The 25,378-nt window shown below is 35.6% G+C and overlaps 1 protein-coding gene across 1 annotated transcript in view; it reads left to right on the top strand.

The window, feature by feature from the left end:
- The window catches only part of LOC112052601 (papilin), a 63,461-nt gene that overhangs the window by 28,031 nt on the left and 10,052 nt on the right, over positions 1 to 25,378 (top strand). The window contains exon 2 of the mRNA XM_024091747.2: positions 14,464 to 14,537. Within this exon, the coding sequence (XP_023947515.2) occupies positions 14,464 to 14,537 (74 nt within the window). The remainder of the gene's footprint in view (positions 1 to 14,463; positions 14,538 to 25,378) is intronic.

Here is a 25,378-nt window from a genome sequence, read left to right as displayed (position 1 = left end):
GCGTTCCATCAAAAACTACACTAGGAATAGAAGCCCAATCAATGCGTGCTACCAAATTATGACTACCTATAACTATAACTTGAGTTTTGGAAGGATTCACTTTCAGACCGTATGAATTGCTCCATTGTACTATCGAATCTAAATCCTTATTTATAACATTTATTGCATTAGGCAAATCAGACAGTTTGGCCTGAACGTATATTTGGAGATCATCCGCATACAGGTGGTAGAGAGAAGAAAGCTGAAGAGTGATAGAACTAATGAAAATTGAAAAAAGGAGAGGAGACAACACGCCACCTTGTGGAACACCGGCAGAAATCGTGCACCAGTTAGATACAGAGTCATTGACTCGCACACACTGCCGGCGACCAAACAAGTAACTACGAAACCAGTCAATCACTTCAGGAGATATGTTGAGAGAACCTAGTTTAGCCAATAGAAGATCAAAATCAACATTATTAAATGCATTACTAAAATCAAGTAAGGCCAACACCGTAACACATTGATTATCCATACCAAGGCGAATATCTTCAGTAATTTTGATTAATGCAGTAGTCGTACTATGACCAGTCCGGAAACCCGATTGAAATGGGTTCGAAAGATTTTGTCTAGTTAGGAAAAGGCTTAATTGACGGTGAACTATTCGCTCAAACACTTTTGAAAGAAACGGGAGGATGGAAATGGGTCTATATTCAGAGAAACTGGAAGGATTTATTTTCTTAGGAATAGGAGTAACTTGAGCATTTTTCCAAGACGAAGGAAAGCTCCCGGAAAGAATAGAGAAATTAAATAAGGATTTGATTATCGGGGCTAAGATGTTAATGATAGGAACGATCATCTTACGACTAATGCAGTCAGTACCAACGGCATTGGAATTGACCTCGCTAATACTTCTCACAACATCACCATCAGTGATATGACAGAAAATGAAAGAAGGATCGTCAGAAGTGGGTAAAGCTATTAAATTATTTATAGTGTTTAGTTTTGTGACGTCATCAATAGCGCAAGAAGAAGAAAAATGATTATTAAGCTGATCTAAATCAAGTTTACAGGAATCATTATTCTGACGTGCTTTCCCAACTCCAAGTGACTTGAGAAATTTCCACACTCTACCGGAATCTTCTTCTTCGAGTATGGACTTATGGATATGGCGTCGTTGCATATCTCTACATAACCTGTTGCATCGATTCCGAATAGTGTGATACTTGTTCTTATTAACATCACAGTTGTTACTTTTATATTTAGCTTTTGCAGAATTCTTTTTATTTTGCAAAGCTTTAAGCTCCTGAGTAAGCCAGGGAGCAGGAAGGTGCTTAAGCCGAACTGGGCGAATCGGAGCATGCACATCGTATAGTTGCGTTAGGAGAGTGTTGAAACTATTAACTCTATCATCAATACAGGCTCCGGTAAGAACACTTGTCCAATTTATCCCTGCTGCATCATCCTTTAAGCTATCGATGTCCATATTACTAAAATTACGTTGCAGAAGAATTCTCGGTTTAGCTTTTGGGGGACGCATTTTATAGGACACATAGATCAAATCATGGTATGAAAAAGCATCAGCGGAACACTGGCCATGTTTGGCAACATGATCAAGGGAAGAGACTAATATGATGTCTAGAAGAGTTGGGCAAGAATTAGGAAATGAGTGTGTAGCTAACAGAGGGAGTATATGTAAATTAGCTGCCCTCACAAGAGTTTTTAAACGCACAGACCGCGAGTCCGATTTCAGTAAACACGTATTAAAATCCCCCATAATTATAGTATGTTTATATAAAGGAATAAATTTATCTAAAAGGTTTTCAAAAGCAGAATAGTAATCTATTGTGAGACTAGGATTATAATACACACCCAGTAACATTTTAGTGTTTGAAAAAAGTACCTCAATAAATAAATGTTCCGCTCCCGGTGCCGTCAGGGGATTTGACAAGTTTATGATGGTGAAAGGGATATGGGAACGTAGATAAATGGCTACACCACCACCGGTCCGATGAATACGGTCATTTCGTATTAATCGAAAGCCAGGAAGAGCATAGGACGTTGAAGACAAACACGGTTTAAGCCATGATTCTGATATCAGAATGGCATGGATGTTCGTGTTATCAAAAGATGAGAGCATATCTGAATAATGTGCAGGAATACTCTGAGCATTAATATGAATAATATTAAAGTTTTTCGATACATCAGAGAAGTACATATTAAGATTATCAGAAATAGAAGGAAGGCTGTAGAAACTGGAGTCACTATTTGTATCACTAAGGGTTGAAACTGAAAGGAATGCATCGTCTAGGCTTACATCTTGAATAGACATAATAAAATATATGAGAAATATGAAAAAAAAAAAAAAAATAAATAAATAAATAAAATAACAGTAAATTAAATAAGTAAAATTAGTAAAATATATATATATATATGTTTATATATATTTATATATATTTATATTTATATATATATATATATATATATGTTTATATATATTATTAATTGATTGACATGTAACAATTTAATTATTAATCTTGACAAAACAAAAATTATGACATATGCAAATAGACGTAATAAATTACAATTAGACATTAATTATTTAGGTAAAAAAAAATTCCGAAACAACACATACTAAATTTTTAGGTCTCGATATTGATGACAGTCTTAATTGGAGGAAACACATAGACAATTTATGTTTAAAGCTAAGCCGATTTTCATATGCATTATATATGTTGTCCAAGGTAGTTAACCAGTCAGCAGTAATTGTAGCGTACAATGCCTACGTAACAGCTACTATACGATATGGAATTATTTTCTGGGGTAATTCTTATGACCGAGACAGAGTATTTAAAGCCCAAAAGAAATGTATACGATCCATATGCCGTTTGAAGCCCACAGATTCCTGCAAGCCATATTTTGATAAATTTAAAGTTCTAACCTGTCCATGTTTATACATTTACGAGGTTTTAGTATTTGTCAAATTACATAAACACCTATTTAAATATTCAGATAAAGAACGGAGGAAAAACAAAATCTGCTTCACTCATCATAATACTTCATTATATGGCAATAGCATTTTTCATATGGCACCTCTAATTTACAACAAATTACCAGCAAAATTAGCTGATAGAAATTTAAGTGTTGCTTTATTTAAAATTAAAATCAAAGAACTATTGTTAAAATAACGGTATTACACTATCAAAGATTATTTAACTGACAAACAATAATAATTAACGTATAACGGACATAATAATAATTTAATAATTTTAACATCATAGTCATTAAGTAAATTTCAATAATTATAGTGTATTATAGACAATGTAATTTAGTTATAAGATTATATTTTAAATTTGCATGCTATTTTGTAGCAAATTGTATGCCAACATTTATATCAAGATCTTTATTTAACAATTTGCAAATAAAGAATTATGAATTATGAATCAAAGATAATAATTTAAGAGTTTCGGCAATTATGTGAATAATGAATATAAATATTAGTTTTTCTTCCCGAGGCCATGATAGATTATTAGATTATTGCAACAAATTATCTCGAATATTAAGTAAACTGAATATCATTTGGAGAAGAAAGAGACAAGAAAAAAAAAAGAAAAAGAAAAAAAAAAATTTGTTTAATGGCAAAAAAAAAAAAGAAAAATGGTACGTAATTATAAAAATATGTAAATTGAACATGAACATTTATTTTTTTTTAGCTGCGTTTTCGTAAATTATAACTTGAATTAAATTAGTTTCATGTTTAGTATATATTATGTTGCTTTATGTAATCAATTTCACTGCTGCTCAAGCTATAGCTTTGTTAGTCTTACGTCAACGATATCGGTTAAATGAAAAGTGTATCTATGTTAAAGTATGACTCGAGAATTTTATTTTGTGTTAAATTTCACCTCTATCAGTCGCTGTGTGGCCTCTTATTAGGTGACAGTTATCTTATTTGCATTACTTAAATGATTATTTCACATTGTCTATGCAAATGATTTAAACCAAAATCAGTATTTTAAACAATCAAAACATTGAGTAACATGGTATGTATTAAATAGATTCATAAAATAGGTACATTGGTTTAAAAAAAAATGCAAAATGGAATTTTTCTGTTAAAATTTTAAAATCAAATCAAAAATTTATATCTACAGTTGTAATATTTGAAGTTATTACTTGAATAATTGTTGTTCATATAAAAATTATTATTTTTGTTTACAAAGGACCATACACAAAAAAAAAATATATTGATTTAAATGTGACATGACTATGACTTAAATTGAGACTATAACTATGACTGAAAATGCCAATGTCACGGAAATGAAAATATATATGAAATATAATATCACGGATCGCTGTGTCTCTGCCCTGACACTTCACTGTTATTTCACCGGCAGCGGGTGATAGGTGCTGTGTTGAAGGCCGGAGATGTTTTGAAAAATCATGTGTGTGATGGCAATGGTCCATCGTTTCATTTCATTTCATGTTCATTACTAACTACTCATTTTATTTTATTTATTTCTCATTTCATTCATTTTCACCTCATCATTGTTCAGTTAGGTTCATAATCCACGAATGAGGTTACTAACAATAAGTACTTCGAGATCGAAGGAAAGATTCATTCACGTCATGTCCATTACTAACAACTCTTACTTTCGTTTCATTCACCTTATTCATTTGCATCTCATTATTCATTTTATATTCATGTCCACGAATGAGGTTACTAACAATAAGTACTTCGAGAGCGAAGGAAAGATTCATTCATGTCATGTTCATTATTAAAACTACACATTTTCATTCGTCTTTCATTTTCATCTCATCATCATTATTTTTATATATTATTCATGTTCATAATCCACGAATGAGTTGAAAAAAAAAAAAAAAAAAAAAAAAAAAAAAGAAAAAGAAAAAAAAAAAAGAAAAAAGATGTGAGAGTACTTCGAGAGCGAAGTACTTGTCAGTCTGGCCGTGATAGATTATTTTATAAAGTAGTGAAAAATAAATATAGCTGAAAGTTAAGCTGATAAGCTGATTGATAATATGTGTATGATTCATTGTGAAATTAGACCTATCAGATAATTCTTACGTTAATTAAATATTATTTAATATTTAGACAGTATTTTTGTATTCAATAATAAAGTTTAAATGAAAATACAAACAGTTATGTTACATGACGAATTTCAAAGTTTAAGTGACCAAATATGACGTCACGTGTAATGTTCTATTTAAATTGAAATTCAAATATCATTACGTAGAACATATATATATTCTTAATTATACTGTTTCGATAATTCTTCATATATTATTTAAAATAAAACTTAGAATATAGATCTGACATTATTGTAATTAAAAAGTAAATAAAAGTAATAGTTGTCATTATAAACGTTATTGGAATATGGTAACACTGGTAGGAACTACTAAGAATGATTCTATGTAATGAGGAATTACTGGCATAGACACGGAGCGTCAGGATACGCGGTATCAAGTAATCTGTGGTCAGTTTGAGCAGATGGCGTGTGATTGGTCTATTGCAAACAAATGCAGAAGGAATATTAGCCAATAGGCGTTTTGTAAAGAATCGAGATGTTCATGGATGATCACGAAATGGCGTCTTGGCCGGTGTGATTAGAAAATATCAAATAATGTTGTAATTGTTATGGTGTCTTCCTGTGTTTCTGAGGCTGTTTTATGAAAGCTAAGTATTTTATACATAATATCTTTGTTGTAAACTGTATTTTATTATGTTGTATTGTTGTAACGATAAGTTATAACATCCGAATATTACTAATGTGAAATTAGGTATATTTGCAACGACATTATATAGTACCTAATTACGTCGTTGTATATTTGTATGGTAATAATGGTTAATGTTATTTTGATTTGTCTTGAAGTTAAGACTTAATTGAACTATCTATTTCAAGGTATTAATTATTATCCTAAATATTGTAATTGTAATTAACCAATACTTTAAAAGAGCATTTGTTGAGTTTCTTGCCGTTCTTCTCAACAAGAGACTGCACTTTCCGAACTGGCGGTAGAGTCACTAAAATTAAAAGTAATATTGTTCAGTTAAAGAAATAAATGATTAATTTGGTCACGATTCTATTTTATTTTATTTAAAATACCTTGACACTCAGTAAAACTTAAATAACATTCAATATATTTATTTTAATAAAATTAAATTGAATTAAGGATACTTATCTTAATAAAGTTAGTCAATTAGATCGGCACAGTTTATTTAAATTTTCATTCAATGATATTATTGGCCATTTCTAAAATGATTTATATCAGGTCTATACTACGTGATAAAGTATGTATTAACATACAACGCCTATCAACTAATCAAATTGTTTCTCTATAAAAATACTAAACTGACGGACTTACCCGACTGACGATCTTAGCCTAACTGATCTTACAAGTAACAATAGATATTTATGATAACAAATTATAATTCTGTTCCAATAATATTATTTGAGAAAAAATCATTATTAATTAGACATATAAATAAATAAATTTAACACGCGCATGACGAAGTCTGCGAGCCTACTAGTATGAAACTCATTTTTTATTACTTGTTCCTGGACGGTTCACTTCCCACTCGTACGGAATATTCATTTTAATTTAAAAGCATATTAGCCCTTTGCCATGAATTCTGATTGCAACTTATCCCGATATCATAGACTACATATAAATGAGTAAAATAGGAATATAATATGGATAAGTGGCTATATGTATGAAATCTTCAATTTCTTCCCCGTCCATGACCCGTCCCGCGGCTGGAAATTTGTCGGGTCGGTGACCCTACTGATACGGCAAAATAGATTAACTGCATCAATCAAAATTTGTTGCGTGAGACAGGTTCCAGTTAAGTAATTTTAAACACGAAAGATTTATGACACGAACCTTTTCTATTGATACTACAATTATTTGCTTCTATCTCATGACCTATATGCCTAAGATGTGTGCCTTCTACTTCGTTTGTCTACTACGAGTATAGTATATTGCTCCTTCTTTCGCCCTACAGAGCGTCGTCGTATAGACCGATATAACAAACCTGTTTTGTTATTTCGTAGCGCATCTTAAGCCCATGGCGTTAAGTTGGGCCTTTTAACCGTAAAGTTATTGAGACTTCTAAATAATATTATTTCTATTATCATTAATAGAAATTAACTTATAGGTACTATTAATATAAATTATACCTATAAGAGATAATGAATGTCTAATGCCGTGTTAAAGTAGCCTTTAAACAAAAATTAATAGACCCTTCAGTCATCAAAGGCAATAATTATTATTATTATGCTATCGTAAAGTTTTTTACTACATTAAAGTAACACTCAAGAGAAGAATATGAGTAATACTGTGATTGGAAAAAAATATTCTAATAAAATAATTTAAAGTGTAAATACGAGTGTGTAACAGACTGCGTAAAGCATCGCCGTCATTATCCCTGCGTTGCGATGTTGGCAAACAGCGCAGCTAGTCGGACCTGTTGCTAAAAAAGTGCAAAAAACAGCGCAGAATAGTTGCGATCACGCGGGATGAGTCAGGCGCTTACTCCGATCGCAATGATCGCACGGACCTGTTTCGATATGCGAGATATTTGTAAAAAAAAAATAAAAACCCGACTTTATGTTTAACAATTTGAATACCTCGCGGCCGGTTTATTGATCCGCTGAGATCAGAACATCTTCAGACGTTCTTTGACGTCTGTAGATTTTCTGATGCAACAGCATCATTTTTTGTAACGATTATCATCAGGTTATTTTCTTGATACAAGGAACTTTAAGAAATTAAAAACATCATCAGAATATATGAGTTACAAGGCCAGGCGTCTCTGACGAATATATCTCCTTAAATTAGTAGAACATTTGGAGCTGGAGAGGACGGCTCATTTCCATTAGACAAATGAAATTGTTTGCTAACAGGCACGGTTTATTATTTGTGACGCTGTTTATGATAAACAACTAGGTTAAAATGCGTTATTCTTTCTAATACAACTAAGTTATATATCTATACTAATATTATAAAGAGGAAAACTTTGTTTGTATGTTTGTTTGTTTGATCAAAAACTACTGGACCGATTTTAAAAATTCTTTCACCATTCGAAAGCTACATTATCCACAAGTAACATATGCTTAATTTTATTTTGAAAAAAATAGGGTTCCGTGAGATATTGGGGGTTTTCGGACACAAAGGGTAAAAAAACAACCAGAAAAGTAGGGTAGGGGTAGGTAGGAGTAGGGTTGGAGTAGGGGTAGGCTAGGGGTAGGATAGGGGTAGTTGAAAGTTTACATCGAGTTTCACGCGGACGAATTCGCGGGCGTCGGCTAGTAAAATATAAGTTAGTAAGGAGGAAATTTAAATCTATTTGAAATTAAAGATAAGTATTTGTTATGGTCCATACATTAATATGCGGTTCGGAGAGGCTGTCGAAACTATCCAAACATTCCAAAAATAAAGATGCAAAAACGTCACCTACATTAGTTTTTGTTGACCACTTTGTCAGTTTTTCAAATTCAGGTCAAACTGTACATCTCAGGCTTTAGTAAACTAATGAGCGGTTTTTGCGTCTGGCATTCTAAATAATGAAAGTTTTGAAAGCTCATTACAGATTTTAATGGCTACGTTTTGCAGTTTAGTGCTACGTATGAGTATACTGGTTTTGGTGCTCCTACTGTAAGGAATATACTAATATCACATTAGATCCTATCAAATCTCATTCCAATCATTGAGAATTTATAAAATATATCAACTAATCCTAAATTGTTTAACTAATACTAGCAGATGACGCAGTCGTGATTAAAATAATTATACAAACTACAATGTACTAAAGAATTATAAATTTTATTTTGAGATGACGTTCATCTTTACAAATAGTTTTGCAACAAAACCAAACAAAAAAAAACAGGTATACAGCTTTTTTTTTCAAACGCAGTTCAGCGTCTAAACAAGTAAAGCGTATAAATATGTTGCGATTTTATCGCATTACCGTGTATGTATAATTCTAAGGGCTCTATCAACTGTGAGCACGTCCAACGGGTCGCATTGGCAGTATAAATAAACCTGACGACAAAAAGTGCGACCGCGCATAGCTGATCGACGTTGACCATCGCTGGGCGGCTTGTAGATACAATGTGTATCACGTCATCTCACTATTAGTATAGTTATGACGTCATTGTTTTCTGATCTGAGTTTTCGGCTAATCGGTTGACACACACAGTTATTAGGTTACAAAGTGTCAATCATCATCACAATCGTCTGAATGTGGTATGTAAAGCTACATTGGTGTAGGTCATTTACGGTAGAAACAAAAATCTCATTCAGTTTATACATTATGGCCTTGTCCTATGGTGAGCTTTTATTGAATGCAGATTTTTAGGCAGTATTTTTTTCAATATTTTGTGATATACCGCATTGCTTTGTGGAATGTTAGAATATATTAAAAAGAAGTAGGCATTGCTTTGCGGAAGTCATCATGCACTATGAATAATTTAATTTTGTTATTTTCCGCGAAAGACTGATAAGTCCGGGAGGCAACGTCACTCACAAATGTCCAGCCAAATCGTACTCGTAGCATCCTTAGGCGAGACTGATATAATTTTTATTCACAGAGCAGTTTATAGAGAATAACAGAAAACTTTTGTTATTTATTTAGGTTGAATGTACCTACAATATCGATTACAGAGATATTGTATACGAGTAGATACTAGTCGACGCCCCACGTTTCCACCCGCATAGTCCTCGTTCCCTTGGGAATACGGGGATAAAATATAGCCTACACTCACGAATAATATGGCTTTCTATTGGTAAAATATTTTTAAATCTGTTCAGTACATCCAGAGATTAACCCCCTAAACCTCACACACTTTATCTCTATATAATATTAGTAAGGATTGAAGTAAAAATTAACCTTTATCCTGTTGTTTCGATGTATACGATTGTTGCGTTTTTACTTTGGTGAATTTGGTAAACATTCCCCAACAAATAACAGCTAATTATACAAAGTGCCGCATATTTTCATCTCATACCAGTTTGCGAGGAACCGTTCAGTATTTATTTATTTTTTTATTCGCGAGATTGGCGAGAGAACGTTGACCCAATAAACAAATTGGAAAAAAAAATCGTCAAGTAGCGGTTTTGGCGCCACCGTGAAATTGAAACAGAATCGAGCGCGCGCCGTTCTGATGTGTATTTTTTTTGATTTGTCAGTGCAGGATTTTGATTGGTATTGCGGTATAGATGTTTTTGTGGCCGGGTTCGGACGCCTCGACACACTCAAATTAAAGTGCTTATAATAAAAAAAAAACATTACACAATACACTAGCCTCCAGAGTGACAACATCCTATAGCGAAGCCTTTCGTTATCAGACCATTATCTGTTTCTACCACCGGAACAATAATGATGGTAAGGTTTTTATTATTAGGTCGTATTTTTATTCATTATTTTTTCAGCGTAATGTGTTTTATAATCCGTATAAAACTAGCTGCTAGCGATTAATCCCATCTTGAGGTAATTCTCTCGCTTGAAGCCAAGGATACAAGCTAGAAGTAAATATTGCTAAGTGAAGGAGGGAGTAGTACGAAAATAAGTTAATTTGCTTGAACGAATAATTGCTAGGCGAATCATGCACCGCGTGGAATGGTTCCAAGAATGCTGGCTGCATTTCCGCAGCGAGTAGCCAGCTACCTTGCATCTACCTGCAATCATAGTTTAACTGCCGCGTGTTGTCTAGTGCTTAACAAATCATTCGAGAGTCCTGTTAGTCCTATCTGGGACTGAAATAAATGGCATACGAATATATTTACAAAATAACAACCACGTAGCCTAGATTCACGATAAGATTGACTGTTACAGCAAAAATTCTGCCAGAGTGACTTTAATATACGTAGATCTTTTATATAGCTTGTAGTAGATGTAGATTAGGCATTCTTTGCATGAGTTGTATAGTATAGTTAAGTGACGTTATTTAGGTGTATTTCTATAGACATGGATTCTATTTCATGGTACAATCTGCCTTCCATATCGGTATTACTGTGATGTTATCAAAAGAAAGCTGCGACGTTAGTTTTAGGCTACGTTGGCTTAACGTCATCGTGAAGGGGCCATTGTGGAGCGCCATTCAGAGGGCCGAGGCTTTCCAAAACGCGGCAGATTTCTCCTCCATTCTATTCAGATCCAATAACAGCCATGTTTGTACTGATAAATATTTAGAATCACGGTAAGGATAAAATATACAATCCCCCAAAATTGTAAATAATTTCTTGACTATGCCGATTCTAGCGATCTCGTAGACTGTTTCTTTGGAAATAAGTTGTATAAAAAACTGTCAATTTGTCTTCAAAGGATTTTAGTACATCGGTGATATTTTAGGCCCAAAAGGAGACGGATAAGAGAAACTAGTCCCCACTGGCGAAGTCGAAGAAGAGACTTCACAGGACTCTTCTACAGTTGTTGAGTCACTATCTGAACTTTCACACGGAAGGCCCGGAGAGTGTGAGCGAGGAGCTATTATCCAATTGGGAACGACTGCGATTGGAAAATGACTGCCGCCTGGACACCAGGCCGCTCGCACGCGCAACACACTGCACCGCACTTGCGAGGCGAGGCGATGACTGGTTGATATATTAACGCTCAGGAGGAGAGAGAGACGGAGGAAGCTAAAAAACTAAAATTTTAGACAAAAACAGACAGAAAATTTCCTTTTGCACCATAAAGACCCATTAAGAAAGAAGAAACGCGAAGGGGAATTATTGTGCATGAAATTCTGTTTGTAAATTCTGTTTGTCTTATGTTATTAAGTTAAAAGACTTTTTACGTGAAAGGGGTTTTTACGTGGAAGCCGCGAACTTCAACTTACTAGTCTTATATGAATTCTTTTCTTTTCTCGCTAAAATTCAATAACAACTAGTTCAGCAATTATTATGTCTGCGTTTAGCGCTGGAACATTGGTGGACAGATATCTTATTTTAATGCCTTTAACATTGTCCCCCTATTTTATAACACATTTATTTTTATCGGACGCAATGTGGGGCATCGCGTCCGAGCGTGTCACTCTTCATCGACCCGATCGGAAAGTGTCACAATGGCGGATACGACTGTCAATTTAGATGTCACTTAGACCTCCCTAATGTCAATTGGAACTTTCTAAAGTATGACATATTCTGGGTAACTTGCGAACCGGATGCGGAATATAAGGTTGCTTAATTGTTTGCGAGCGAAATTATTTAATAATGTTTCGACATCGACATGAGATCGAATGTCATCTCGGGTCGATTCGGCGAAATGTGCGCTCAATAGATTTGATCAGTTTGATCAGTGCGGTGACAATCAGTGCTGAGAACTTGATGTAAACTTTAGCAAGCGTCAGGTAAATCTCCTACTTGCATAAATGTATAACTACTTTGTGCAAGTAGTTATACATTTATGCTTAGTTTTATTATTTCTTAGCATTACTTTTGCCGTTTTGAATGTGTTATGTACTCATTCAATAAAAATGTACCTACAACTAAATTTAACCCTTAAAGGTTATTCCTGTGATTTAAGGATTTACTAGTATATATTGAAGGTCAATCCATCCTGAACTGATTATAAACATTTTTACGCGTTTTGCAAAATAAAAATGTCAAATTACAACTTTCTAAACATGAAGTAATAAATGCGTACATAAAGTTTGCTTATGTAACTTAATAAACACTTAGCTGTACTAAATATTATTTCTTGTTACTGCATGGAAAACCCAGCTACATTTACCTGCTCACTGCTTAAGGTGTTATTTCAAAAAAAATCCGATGATTTTTGAATTAACGTAATTATGTATCAAAAGAGTAATTTTAATCGTATAAAAACTAAAAAAAAACTGTGGTGGATTTTAAAGGGATTTTTTTACTACTTTTGTTTTTTTAAAATCATCATTTACAGTAATTATTAACATATATAAATTCTTATATTTCTTATTTTATGTGGAGACGTAATCCGATCTGATTGCCTTCATGTATCTTTATTAGTCTTAAGTTCACAGAAATACCTCGGATCCTCCATATAAAACTTTCTGACCTTTTAAAAAATGATTCTATTTCCATGTATGACCATGGTATTAGATTTAGTTATTATTTGTATTATTTTTACCAATTCTTCGTTGTTCAAAATCACCTCAATCACGCCTCACCTCAATTACAAGGTTCTTGGTTCGAGTCCGGATTGCTCTATGAAATATAGCTTTTCTTTCGTCCAAGTAATCCTCAGTAAAAAATATTTTCATGTAATTATTAACATAATTATATTGATCATTAGAGAATCATACATTATCACTCTAAGCCCGCCCGCCCGCATCGGAGCAGTTTGATGGGTCGCAGATCTATATTCTTCCTCCGCCTGACACTGTAGTGGACCGTTCAAATAGACTGATAATGAACGACATCAAAACTGAATCTAATAATCTAAGTAACAAAAATGTAGTAATCTAGCGCCAGCTTGTGCTTTCTACCATGGGCCTGTAGCCATGTGGCCCGTCGATTTTAATCCGAGACTGATTCTGTGCATGTAATTATTAATTTTAACACAGGACTCGTAAGTAATCTAATTATAGCTAATACTTATCCCTATCGCTTCGCTGTTGTCGAGTAAGAAAAGATAAACTAAGGCTGGCATTTCAATACTAGTATGTGGGGTTTAAAAATAAACAGCGTCCACTGTCATTTATAGCAGCGCATAAAAACTGATTACATAGTAGTGGTAATATGGCGTCAGTGCAGAGTCGCAGGATCGCGTTACGTCAAGCCGAGACCGAAGCACTGAGCACAGCCTGGGAGCACAGTTGTGCTGGGAGCCTGATCTAGCCGCCGGGTCGCTGACCCCGCCCTTGCGCCGGCGCATCCCACCAGCTTCTTTTTTGCATCCTTTACAACTCCTGATTACGTCTAGAATGGCAACTTTTGTTTTATTTCTGTTTTTAAAACTGGCTTATCGATTGAGTAATTAGCTAGATGTCATCGCAATGTTATATTTGTTTTGTTTTTGGAATTCGATATTGTTTGAAGTTATTTAAAAAATTGCTATGTGATCCTTTGAGTTTAAATTCTTATTATTTTTATTGTATAAAGTTAAGTATATGATGAATGAAAGTATATGGTTAGCTAATAGAAAGCTATTAAGCTTTCGGTTGTCAGGTTTATTAGTTTAAAAACTTGATATTGTTGTAATGTGGATGAATGTACTTGGTTATTAACTGCCTTGTTGATTAGCCTCTGTGGCTCGGATTACGAGGTTCTGGGTTCAAATCCTGGGTCAAGCTCATGAAATACTGAAGTGTGCAGTTGAAATTTTCTGCCCGGTGTTGGGAAGTTGGTGGTGTTATACCCATGCTGCGAAGAGTTCTTCATAACGTTGGTTGTGGTTCACCATCATCATTAACATTTTGATAGTGTTCGTTAATAAGTTAAACATTATCACTATAAGCATATTTATTAATTTGTAATTGTTTGTTGTAGATCAAAAGGCGCCATGGCTTCGCCTACGAACAGCTTGTTGCTGCTCGCCTGCAGTCTCGTCATTTGCCACGCGGGTGAGTACTGACACTGTCTAGTTATCAACAATACTTCTATACTACACTATACACGCTGTCACCAACACAATCCTATATGTTTGTGGTCATGTTGTATCCGCCATATCGAATTTCCTAGGACGTTGTAAAAGCGTTGAAGTGCTTGTGCGAAAACGCCACTATGTCAGTCCGTACTCAGGATCAGACTACGAGGCCAATCCAGTTGCAGCGAGGAGTGCGTCAGGGAGATGTGATCTCTCCGAAGCTATTTACTGCCGCATTGGAAGACGTCTTTAAGCTTCTGGACTGGGGCGGACTTGGCATCAACATCAATGTCGAGTACATCATTCAACTGCGGTTCGCGAACGATGTAGTCATCATGGCACAGACTCTGGATGACCTTAGTACCATGCTCAATGACCTCAGCAGCGTTTCTCAACAGGTGGGCCTGAAAATGAACATGGGCAAAACAAAAATAATGTGTAATGCTCATGTATCGCTCCACCCAGTTATAGTTGAGAACGCTGCACTCGAAATTGTAGACGAATACATATACCTAGGACATATGATCCAGTTAGGTAGGTCCAATTTCGAGAAAGAGGTGAACCGTCGAATCCAACTCGGCTGGGCTGCATTCAGAAAACTTCACGGCATCTTTTCGTCCGAAATTCCTCAGTCCCTGAAGACAAAAGTCTTCGAACAGTGCGTGTTGCCAGTGATGACCTATGGTTCTGAGACTTGGTCGCTAACTATGGGCCTCATAAGAAGGCTCAGAGTCACACAGCGGGCGATGGAACGAGCTATGTTAGTATCTCTGCGTGATCGAATCAGAAATGAGGAGATCCGCAGAAGAACCAAAGTCACCGACATAGCTCAACGAGTTGCGAAGCTGAAGTGGCAATGGGCGGGGCACATAGTGCGAAGAGCCGATGGACGTTGGGGTCCCAAAGTGCTGGAATGGCGACCCCGCACTAGTAAGCGCAGTGTTGGCCGACCCCCCACCAGGTGGACTGACGATATCAAGCGAGTCGCAGGGATTCGCTGGATGTAAGTGGCTCAGTATCGTGATGTTTGGAAGTCCCTACAAAAGGCCTATGTCCTGCAGTGGACGTCCATCGGCTGATATGATGATGATGATGATGTAAAACTTTGATGATTGCAAACATTGAAAAAAAAAATTTAAGGACATAATTTAGGATTGTTATAAAATAGACAGTGTAAGATCCGAATTAGAAGCAAGCAAATCGATACAAGCGAGTTTACTTTTAATAAATATTATAAAAATATTAAATGGATCACGGTTTATAAAAATATATTGGTACAAAAATGTCAAAGTTCCATCTGAGTTGGAAAATCGAAAATATTTCAGCATAATAAATTTTGTATGGCAATTGCAGCTTTGTATACAGTCTGTATAGGAAGATCGCCAAAAATGCGAAGAAGTTTGTAAAGACCACAGAACAGACATTCCTAAAAGCTATGTGGTTGCCTTGGTGGTAAAGACGCACTCATCTAGAAATGGACGCACTCCCGGAAGTATGTACGCACCGTGCAAACTGTAAAATGTCGCGCGAGCCGGTGCTCGGTGACACTGAGAGACGCGGACGTCTCAATCCGAACCGGCGGCCTTGACCCCCCAGCACGTCCGCTGTGGACTCACCGCTAACCGCCAAATGTTTGACCGAGAGCCCACCGGCAGATGTCCGGTGCTCCTCATAACAGAACGAGTCAAAGGGTGCGTCTCTACATTACACGTAATTTCAGTTGTTGAAAGTGATTCTCTAAATTACAGTGGTTGAAAATAAGTAATTATAATTATATATAAATAATTCTCTAAGTTACAGTTTTCCTAATATCACACATTGATCTTATTTTCTACATCACTCAATACAAGATCAAAACTGCGCGAGCAAAACAAACAACAATGTGTCGACAAACTTGCGACTGAGCGTGATTTTAGTTAGGGATGGAGGTCTAAACACTGCTTTTAGGTACTTCAGTGTGTAAGTGTGTAGTCCGAAAGCGTGAATCAACTTCAATTCATAGATGTATTAACGTCATTTGGCAATATTGTCGATGAATTTAATATGTAGGTATACCTAGGTACTTCTATAACACTTATTATTAAATAATTGCAGTCATTTGGTGAACGAATTGAGAAAAAAAGAGCCATGATCTAAAAAAAGTACTAACTTAGGTTTTACAATATTAAATAGAACAAGAAGTAAATGCTATACAATATCAATCTATTTGTACTTTAATATATTTTTGTCAAACGGCAAAGTTTTAAACAGCTAGAGTAAACCAAGCGCCCAGCTCTCGGTCAAGTCAAAGTTCAGCCTCCCACTGCTCAGTTGCTCACACCCAATTCGGCGCGAAGTCACGTAGTCGAGGAGATAAAGACGCTTTGTGTCACTGTGTCGCAAATTCTTATGCAAAGTGGTCATATTATTATGGATCATCTTACATCTACGTTACGTTACGTAGACGTACCACCCGGCTCATCTCACATTAAGATAGTTATATAAACAGCTGCCAGAATGCGCAGGCTATGCCGCTCTACTCATAACTGTAGCTAACATAAATTTGAATACACATTTAATAAATCTAAATAGACTTTGTTCTGCAAAATAAATATGTAAGGTATTTAAATAAACGAGTAATTTATTTCTAGTGCTAAATCTCACCTGAAAGTGATGGTGCAGTGACATATTTAACACGTGCTCCTGAAAGGGTCACTGCTTATTCAACTTATACCATTAGGTATACTGTGCCAGTAGGTTTTTACGAGTCTACGTGGGTACTGGAATGCTGTATCGCCTGGGAACACAATTTTACTGGTCGGGAGCTAGCTAATCACGCCCAAATCCTTACCATCCTACGTAATACATATTAGGTCTAAGGTAATTTATAGAATACACATTCCTTCACTAACCCAAGCTGGACACTCTTCCTCTTATTGAGAATCAAAATCCATAGCTCCACGGTTACGGGTCTCAGGGTCACGAGTTCGATCCCCGCCATTAGTCTATCACATAACGAAAAGCACTTCCTAACAGTCTTTACGACTAGTCGAGGGAAGGGGAATATTGATAAATTCAACTGTTTTAAATAGTTAAGTAAAGTAAAAATTAAAATCAATCAATCGATACGACAATGCGAATTATTTTATTGCAAATTAAAATACTGGTTTTATGACACTTATCCAGGTTGTATTTGTGTCGTAGACCCCTTGCCATGTTTTTCCGTGTTGGGTAGAAACCCTACTTATTTGATATTGATTTTCTGTATCCTACAACTTACACAATTTTATAAACATATATAATAAAATTTTTACTTCACAGTTACTTTTAAAATAATGTATCTGTATTAACATGTTAAGTGTTGCTTTGGGTTCACATCTATACTTTGTTAAAAAAAAAAGATTCCGACGAATTGATAACCTCCTCCTTTTTAGAAGTCGGTTAAAGATATGGTTAAATCATTATTGCTCAGTAAAGTAGTGCTCATCTAGAGCCGCATCATAATGTGTGCAATTAATCTAAACTGGTATGGTGGGTTCGCGATATCGTTGCAATGTCCGAGGCGAGGTATGCGGTTCCCATGGTTATGGTTATGGTTACGGTTATGGTTATGTGTGGTTGTCGTGATGGTTGCTAGACAGCCCCGGGCGCGCGGCCGGCCCGGCGACATTCCGAGCGCGGCTCGATTTGCGGTGTGGTATGTTACTGTCACATCAATTTAAAAAAAATAAATATACTATTATAGAGAGAAAGAATATTATAGAGAGATATATACTTCATTTAAATGGACCTAGGGACGATAAAGTTGAAACGTATTATATGTTCGGAAATTGTTACTTAATCGCACAATATTAGATGAACGGATTTTGATGAAGTTGTATTCGTAGTAAAAGAGTCTGTTGAAAATTTTAATTAACTGCTTGATTGAAATCGCAACCTAATTCATATTAACCCGGGAAATAGTATTCAAAGTTTATCCGCTTTTTTGATATACCTATGTTTTATGATGTAGATAAATACAATGGAATACATATAATTTATGAGAAGCGCGTTACTTCTGCGGCATCAAATTACTTAAACTTGGAATTGTAAGAAAAGTTCAAATTACTCTTCATTCATTAGGATTTAAATTGTCGTGAGTGTTATTCATATTCCGACGTTGTATCACGTGAGTTTTAGCCGTGTTTTATAATAAAAATGTTACATATTTAATTTCACCATATTCACATATGGATTAAACGGCTTACGTAAGTAGTAAAACATCTTGTAGTTCATAAATGAGGTCGTACGTCTAACGGCCGATGTTAATTGTGGTTATTTGTCTACTTGTGTGCGATTTACCGGCAATTTTGGAAAACAAATTACTCACACGTGTTGCATTATATATGCTTTAATCTACCCGGCAATAATTAATACAACGTGTAATTAATTACCAGTTATGAGTATTATAATAGTAACTAAAATAATTTATTACTACTTGAATTTTCGCTAATGCTATATATACTTCAACTCGTAATATCAGTTCAATGTATAATTAATTTCGACTCAAAATATTCGGTTTTACAATACAATATTTAATGTAATGTGTATTAATTATGTTTTAAAATTAAATGAATTAAATAATAATTGTTGTATTAAAAATAAACAAAGTACAAAGTTACAGTGAATGCCTTGTTCAGACTTTTATCAATTAGCCAATAATTTTTTTTTCTAAATTCCTTGGGCTTATTGGATTGGCATGTATAGAATAATTACATCATTTAAAATACCAATACTTACATATTTTTTTTAATAGGCTTTTTTATAAAATACCAGCAATTTGTCGTCTGTCTTGTTTATTCTATATTTTACAATATTAAAAAAAATATTGTTATTAGTTTTGTAATACAAGGTAATTAAGGATAGAAGAAAAATTAGGCACGTACAATGAACATACCATGTGGCGTGCGGTTAGTAATGACGCGCACATCTCGTTGTCTCGACGGAATGTGTTGCGATCAAATATGTGCCAACTGCGGCCACGCCCTCTGCTCCTTGCTCTACAGCTGCCGCGGAGTTACTGCCTTAAGGCTTCAGTGCTTATATGGCGTTGAGTCACGGTTATGAGCTCCGGGGTTCGGCTGCTACAAAATAAACTGAAGTTTTGTTAGGATTTCTCATAAACAGTCTGGAGGGAAGGTCACTGGAGGATGTGTTTGTAAACCCTGTTACTGTATAGAACGTGGCTAGATCACGTGACAAGGAACAGGTAGACATTCCATGTGTTCACATTCTTTTGTAAAGACAAAGAAAACTTAATTTTAAAATGTCCTATAAACATGTTAGATCTTTTAAGTAACAACAATCCATTAATTACTTACATCTTTTGTATTACAAAATATATAAGAGAACCTACGTTTTGTCCATACAGTGTTTTACATACTCGTACATAATGTTGTGAGTATTCAATTATTGCGGAAAACTCGCAACAATGTCGTTCTTTAATCCGTGAAAAAGGCTTGAAAGCATTTCTGATTTATGGAAAACTCATTTTTCTCGAGCGCCGTTACATAATGTTATGAAAATGTTTCATTTCCTTTCCCTCTTTTTATATTTAAGTATTATGTGGGAGAGATTTCAAGGGAACTTTCAAAGAAGCTTTTATATTATTAAAAACATGTATAATGCAATACTCGACCTAGCTTCGCTTTTATAACCCACATATTATAACGGATTGAAAAAAAGTAAGAGGTACTCAACTCGCACACATGTAACGAGGAAACTACTCGTAAAAGTATTTCTGTTTTTATATTTTTTACAACTGAAATCCCCTTTTGACTTTTGAGGACTATTATTTTAATTCTTAATAGAACTTTTACGATTAAGTATGATAAGAGAGTAGATAAAAATACAAATGAATTTATTTGTGAAAACAATACCCAAATATATTTATCAATTCCGAATATGGATGAGTTTTTTCTTACAAAGGTCATTAACTTAGTAGAATTAATAGCACACATTCATGATTGTCATCATATTTGATCGGTCCAGTATAGACATTCCTTCCATATATGAGTCTTGAGTCTGACCTTAGGCCTGACTCTGGGTCCGATAATTGACTCTTTTACTACTAGTATCAGATGTTTACAATAACGATAAAAACGCCATCATCTTCCTTCTTCTCAACTCCGGGTTGTTTCTGAGAATGTCTTAGACAAAAGAAAAGTTCAATACTTCATACATAACCCTACACAAGACTCGAACCACATAATTATTCTTTCACAGAATAAATAAGAAATTTATAGCGTTAGTCTTTATAGCATGTATAAATTTGCAATTTGCTCTTTCCCGCTCGTTACGTGGAATATGTAATTGTATGAAGCGAATAATATAAACGTATCCTACATTACATACAAAGTACTCTCAGTCAGTTCCCGAGGAAAACGACTTAGCGATTCCACGGATGAGATTTTCCTCTTGAGAGGGATTTTTCTCCCTTTGTCGTAGTGCAAGTGTGTCAAGAGGGCGACGGGCCTAATGGGAGGAACGTGCTAGTGGCGCGGCCGTGCTATCGCGCGCGCCCTACTACCGCCGACTGATAACAACAATTTCCCATTGAAGTTATAAACTAGCCGATGTTTGCAGCTCTGCGAACCAATACAACGGATTAATAACGAATCCTAACGAATAAATGAAAATGTGAAAATGAATGTTTGTTACGCTTTCACGCCTACACTAATAAACTCAATTTTAAACATTCCTTTATTGATGAAAAGCTACCTTATCAACGATTAACATGTGAGGTGGTGAGGTAAGTACGAGTCCGAGGAGATAATACTCAGTAGAGTAAACAATTATCATTATCAACCTATTTTATCAGCCCAATGTGATAATGTTTGATTTTAAATCAATCACTATCAGATGAATGATGTTTTTTGTAGAGTTCATATTTAATATTCTGAACTTGAACCTTGGAGCACCTGATCAGATACCAAACGGAAACGGTATATCAAAGGAAATAAGAAATATGAAAAAGGTTCGATAACATTCTAGAATTCATATACAAAATATTGCGCATCACGAAATATTAGCAAATACGAACAATAGATGAACTAAAAACTACCACAGCAAGTATAGATATATTGGAGTACAGGAGGGCCCGGCGAGGGGCGAGGGGCGGTATCGATCCGCGCCGTGACACCCTGTATCAGACCTCTGGCCCTCCGAGATCCTCAAATATATTGCGTTGTAGCACATACATAGCTCTACCGCTGCCAATCTTGTAAATGGTGTAGCGTACGTGTAATGTGTACTGGAACGTGTAAATTATCTGCCAAATAGGTGTACACGAAAATTTCTGGACAGATACCTAACCTACAGACAGAAACCTACTTACTTTTGCACTTTGACCATAATTTGCATGTGTACAATTAAGGGAGAAACTGAAAAGAAGGTACCGAAGGTAAAGGAATGTAAGGTAGGTAGGTACTTGATAGAAATTACCCCTCTGTCAAAAATCAAGAATCAACGATCTAACGCGTTAATACAAACTAAAAATGCCGGTTTGTATAGTTAAATAGCGTAAAAAACGATCAACAACTTCTAGTGTACTAAATGATGAAGTTACTTTACGTTGGTAAGTATTTTTATTACCCTCCGTCTAAAGGAGGATTTCTTCTATTTCATTCTTGTAGGGTAAAAAATCGATTCTTCAGCCAGAACAGAAAACATCAATCCAGTAATTGAATATTCTGTGCAACGTGTTTGTTAATCTGAGTAAAAATTACACATGTGTATGTGTGTATTGCGAATAAAAATAGTAGTAGTGTGCAGTGTCATGTAAGGACACAAAATATTACAGTGGTGTTAAATATTTTCGATGTCTAAGTTTTTCTCGTCGTTTACACCTTAAAAATGACAGACAATTGTTGGTGAATTTGGGTGCGATGCAGATCTGATGTCATGTAACTGGTCTGAGGTCAAAAGATATAGGAGTGTAATTGGTGGGTAGTGGGTACTTATCCACAGATGATTAAACTCTCCGCCCGTCGGTACTCGAAACGACGTCCATGAGATAATATTATCGATAAGCAAAGATCGAGATGACACATGACAGGACGCGCGAACGTGACCTTTCGGTGCAAGTAAACACCCTCCTGCCCCGCGCCTTCCCCCGCCGCCCGCGCGCTCTTGCACACTGACTAAACCTAAGGCTACCTACATACTGGATGCTGCAAACACATACCAGCCATAAACAAAAGTTAAGGAATTATAACTCATATTATAGGCGTTACTTTGCGGAAGTTCATTATGAATAGTTGATTTATTCTCTGCCAAATCCCGACGAATCCAATCGACGTACAACGATGGAAAATAAAGTTATCGGAGTGACCGATGGAAAATACTCTACGTGTGGTTCTTTCCGAAACGAGAATATCCTCAGGAGATATTGAATCTAAAATGTACAACTAGGGTAAATCGGTCAATTTCATAGACTGCCAACCGTTGAAGCGTAGTGGGTCTTAACTCCATATCCCCTCCTGTACAAGGAGAGAGTCCTGGCTCTGTAGGGGGCTGTTAAAATATCCTGATAATGGTGAACAATAAAAAAATTAAGAATTTAACTATATTTTATAGTAACAATTGGCAAGTTTCAAAAGTGCATGTAATACCTAGCCTACTTGAAATAAATTAATTTTGACTTTTTGATACGTCATAGAGGTGCAAACATATGTGACGCCTGGCAATGCCTGCGACTGCTGCGTCGTTGGTGTCGTGCGTATCGCGACAAGCGCCATTGTGTGGGCAGCCTTAGGTCAGGTACACGTGAATCACTCTGTGTTTTCATTCCTCGTGTGATATAACAAAGCACCGACATGAGACGATTGAATTTCAAATATCGTGACACGTTGCTCGTTACGGCATAATGCTAGGCTAGTAACTATACTATATAGTTGTAGGTACGTAGTTAACAGAGATGCTACGGGGTGGCACTTAATAGCAACTAATCACGCGACGTTGTCTAATCAACTGATTTAAAAAACCGACCCAATTCCAACGATCATTCCGAAGATACCTTCGTTAAAATAGGCATTACTTTATTATTCACTAGCGGACATCTGCGACTTCGTCTGCAGCTTTGTGATAGAATTCGTCTAGGAAAGGGTTTTTTCTACTATTTTTAAAAATATTTTTCCTTGTCTAATGTTTCAATCTAGTAAGTACATAGTATTCGAGTATCTAACATTGTTTAACATTATAATATACAAAGGTGAATAACTTACCTTTTGTATTTTATAACTAACGCAGTTGCGTAAATTACTAGTTAGGTATCCACGTGTCGGGATACTAATAGCCCAACTAAGTGGCTGTCTCGCAAGTGCGGGCGGCAATCATTTAGCTGAATTAGATCACCCTCGCTCCCTCCTACCCTCTGCACACCCTCATCCGCGTCAAAAGAGTAATGGGAGGTAGTGAATGCCCTTTCAGACTAGTAGTTAATCAATTTAGAGGTGAATAGATCTAGTACGAGGAATTTGAGGAATAAAAGACTTTTTCAGAGCTTTTGTAAATAGGAAATCAGGTTTAGCTATCTTTCAAACCAATGACGTATATAGAATATACGTATATAGGTACAATATGCGACATTGTTTCAACTATAATTAGATTTTATTTGTCATTCTTATTTACTTTGCTATAAAACCTCAATATATTAAGTATTTGTCTGTATATTATATTAAGCTATTATATGTATAGACACTATTTTATGTTTTGTTTTTGAAGTCCGCATTAAATTAAATTTTAAAGAAAATAACTTGTCTGGTTAGGGCGCCCATGTGATGACACACAACTTGCTCGATCACTGACTACCGACTACTCCTTGAGGGAGCTCTGTGTAAATCAAATATCTGCATTTCAGTTTTCTTATCTTCTAATTCATTAGAGTTGGTAGGTACTTTTAACATGTTATCCATTGGTTATAATATTTTTATTAAATTCGCATTTTTAAACTAACAAATCTGCAAACCATATACCTGTTTGTTGTTTGCATGTGTTTCAAAAGTGCATCCCAAAGTCTTCGTTATCGGCAGTTAAACGCGTGTTAAGCAAAAGCTCTGTGATGTGCAGAAGCACTTTCCTCAGCGAAGAGGCTCTCGCTAACGCTAAGAGCTCGAGGCCCACACTAGGGCGGGGCAGACTGCAGGCGGCAGAGGTCGAGTCAATGCCGCCACTCGACACCGCCGCAACGCTTCGGGAAGCGCAACATTGACCACGGCGTATTGTGACATAAGCCTCGCCTCACAATGCCTCCCTCATGGATTCTTTTCTTTTTATACTACTAGCGGACGCCCGCGACTTCGTCCTCCTTTAGACCTCCATAATTCGGCCCTCATGCAAAATTCGTTCGTAAACCACTTCCCTGCCAACATATTTGTAAGTCAATTGGTTTTCGAGATTTCGTCATGAATGACCTTTCCCATTTATATTAAGACAAATTAGTGTTTGGCTGCAGATGTGCTTCCAAGTAAATGATTGTATAAATGACTAGCTGACGCCGCGCGGTTTTACCCGCGTGGTTCCCGTTCCTGTAGGAAAACGGTATATACGGATAATATATCTTCCTCGATAAATGGGCTATCTAACACTGAAAGAATTTTTCAAATCGGACCAGTAGTTCCTGAGATTAGCGCGTTCAATCAAACAAACAAACTCTTCAGCTTTATAATATTAGTAAAGATGAACACCAGTTATAATTGCAGTTAAACGCAAGTCTTATCTATTATGAAAAAATATCACACTTACCCGTATGTTACAAATATTAGTTCGTAGTAGACTTGTCAAAATTTTTGGAAGAACCTT

Source organism: Bicyclus anynana, chromosome 5 (genome assembly GCF_947172395.1).
Source record: "Bicyclus anynana chromosome 5, ilBicAnyn1.1, whole genome shotgun sequence".
Classification (NCBI taxonomy): domain Eukaryota; kingdom Metazoa; phylum Arthropoda; class Insecta; order Lepidoptera; family Nymphalidae; genus Bicyclus; species Bicyclus anynana.
Note: the sequence above shows the minus strand (reverse complement) of the source record. Positions and strands in the feature narration are given on the sequence as shown.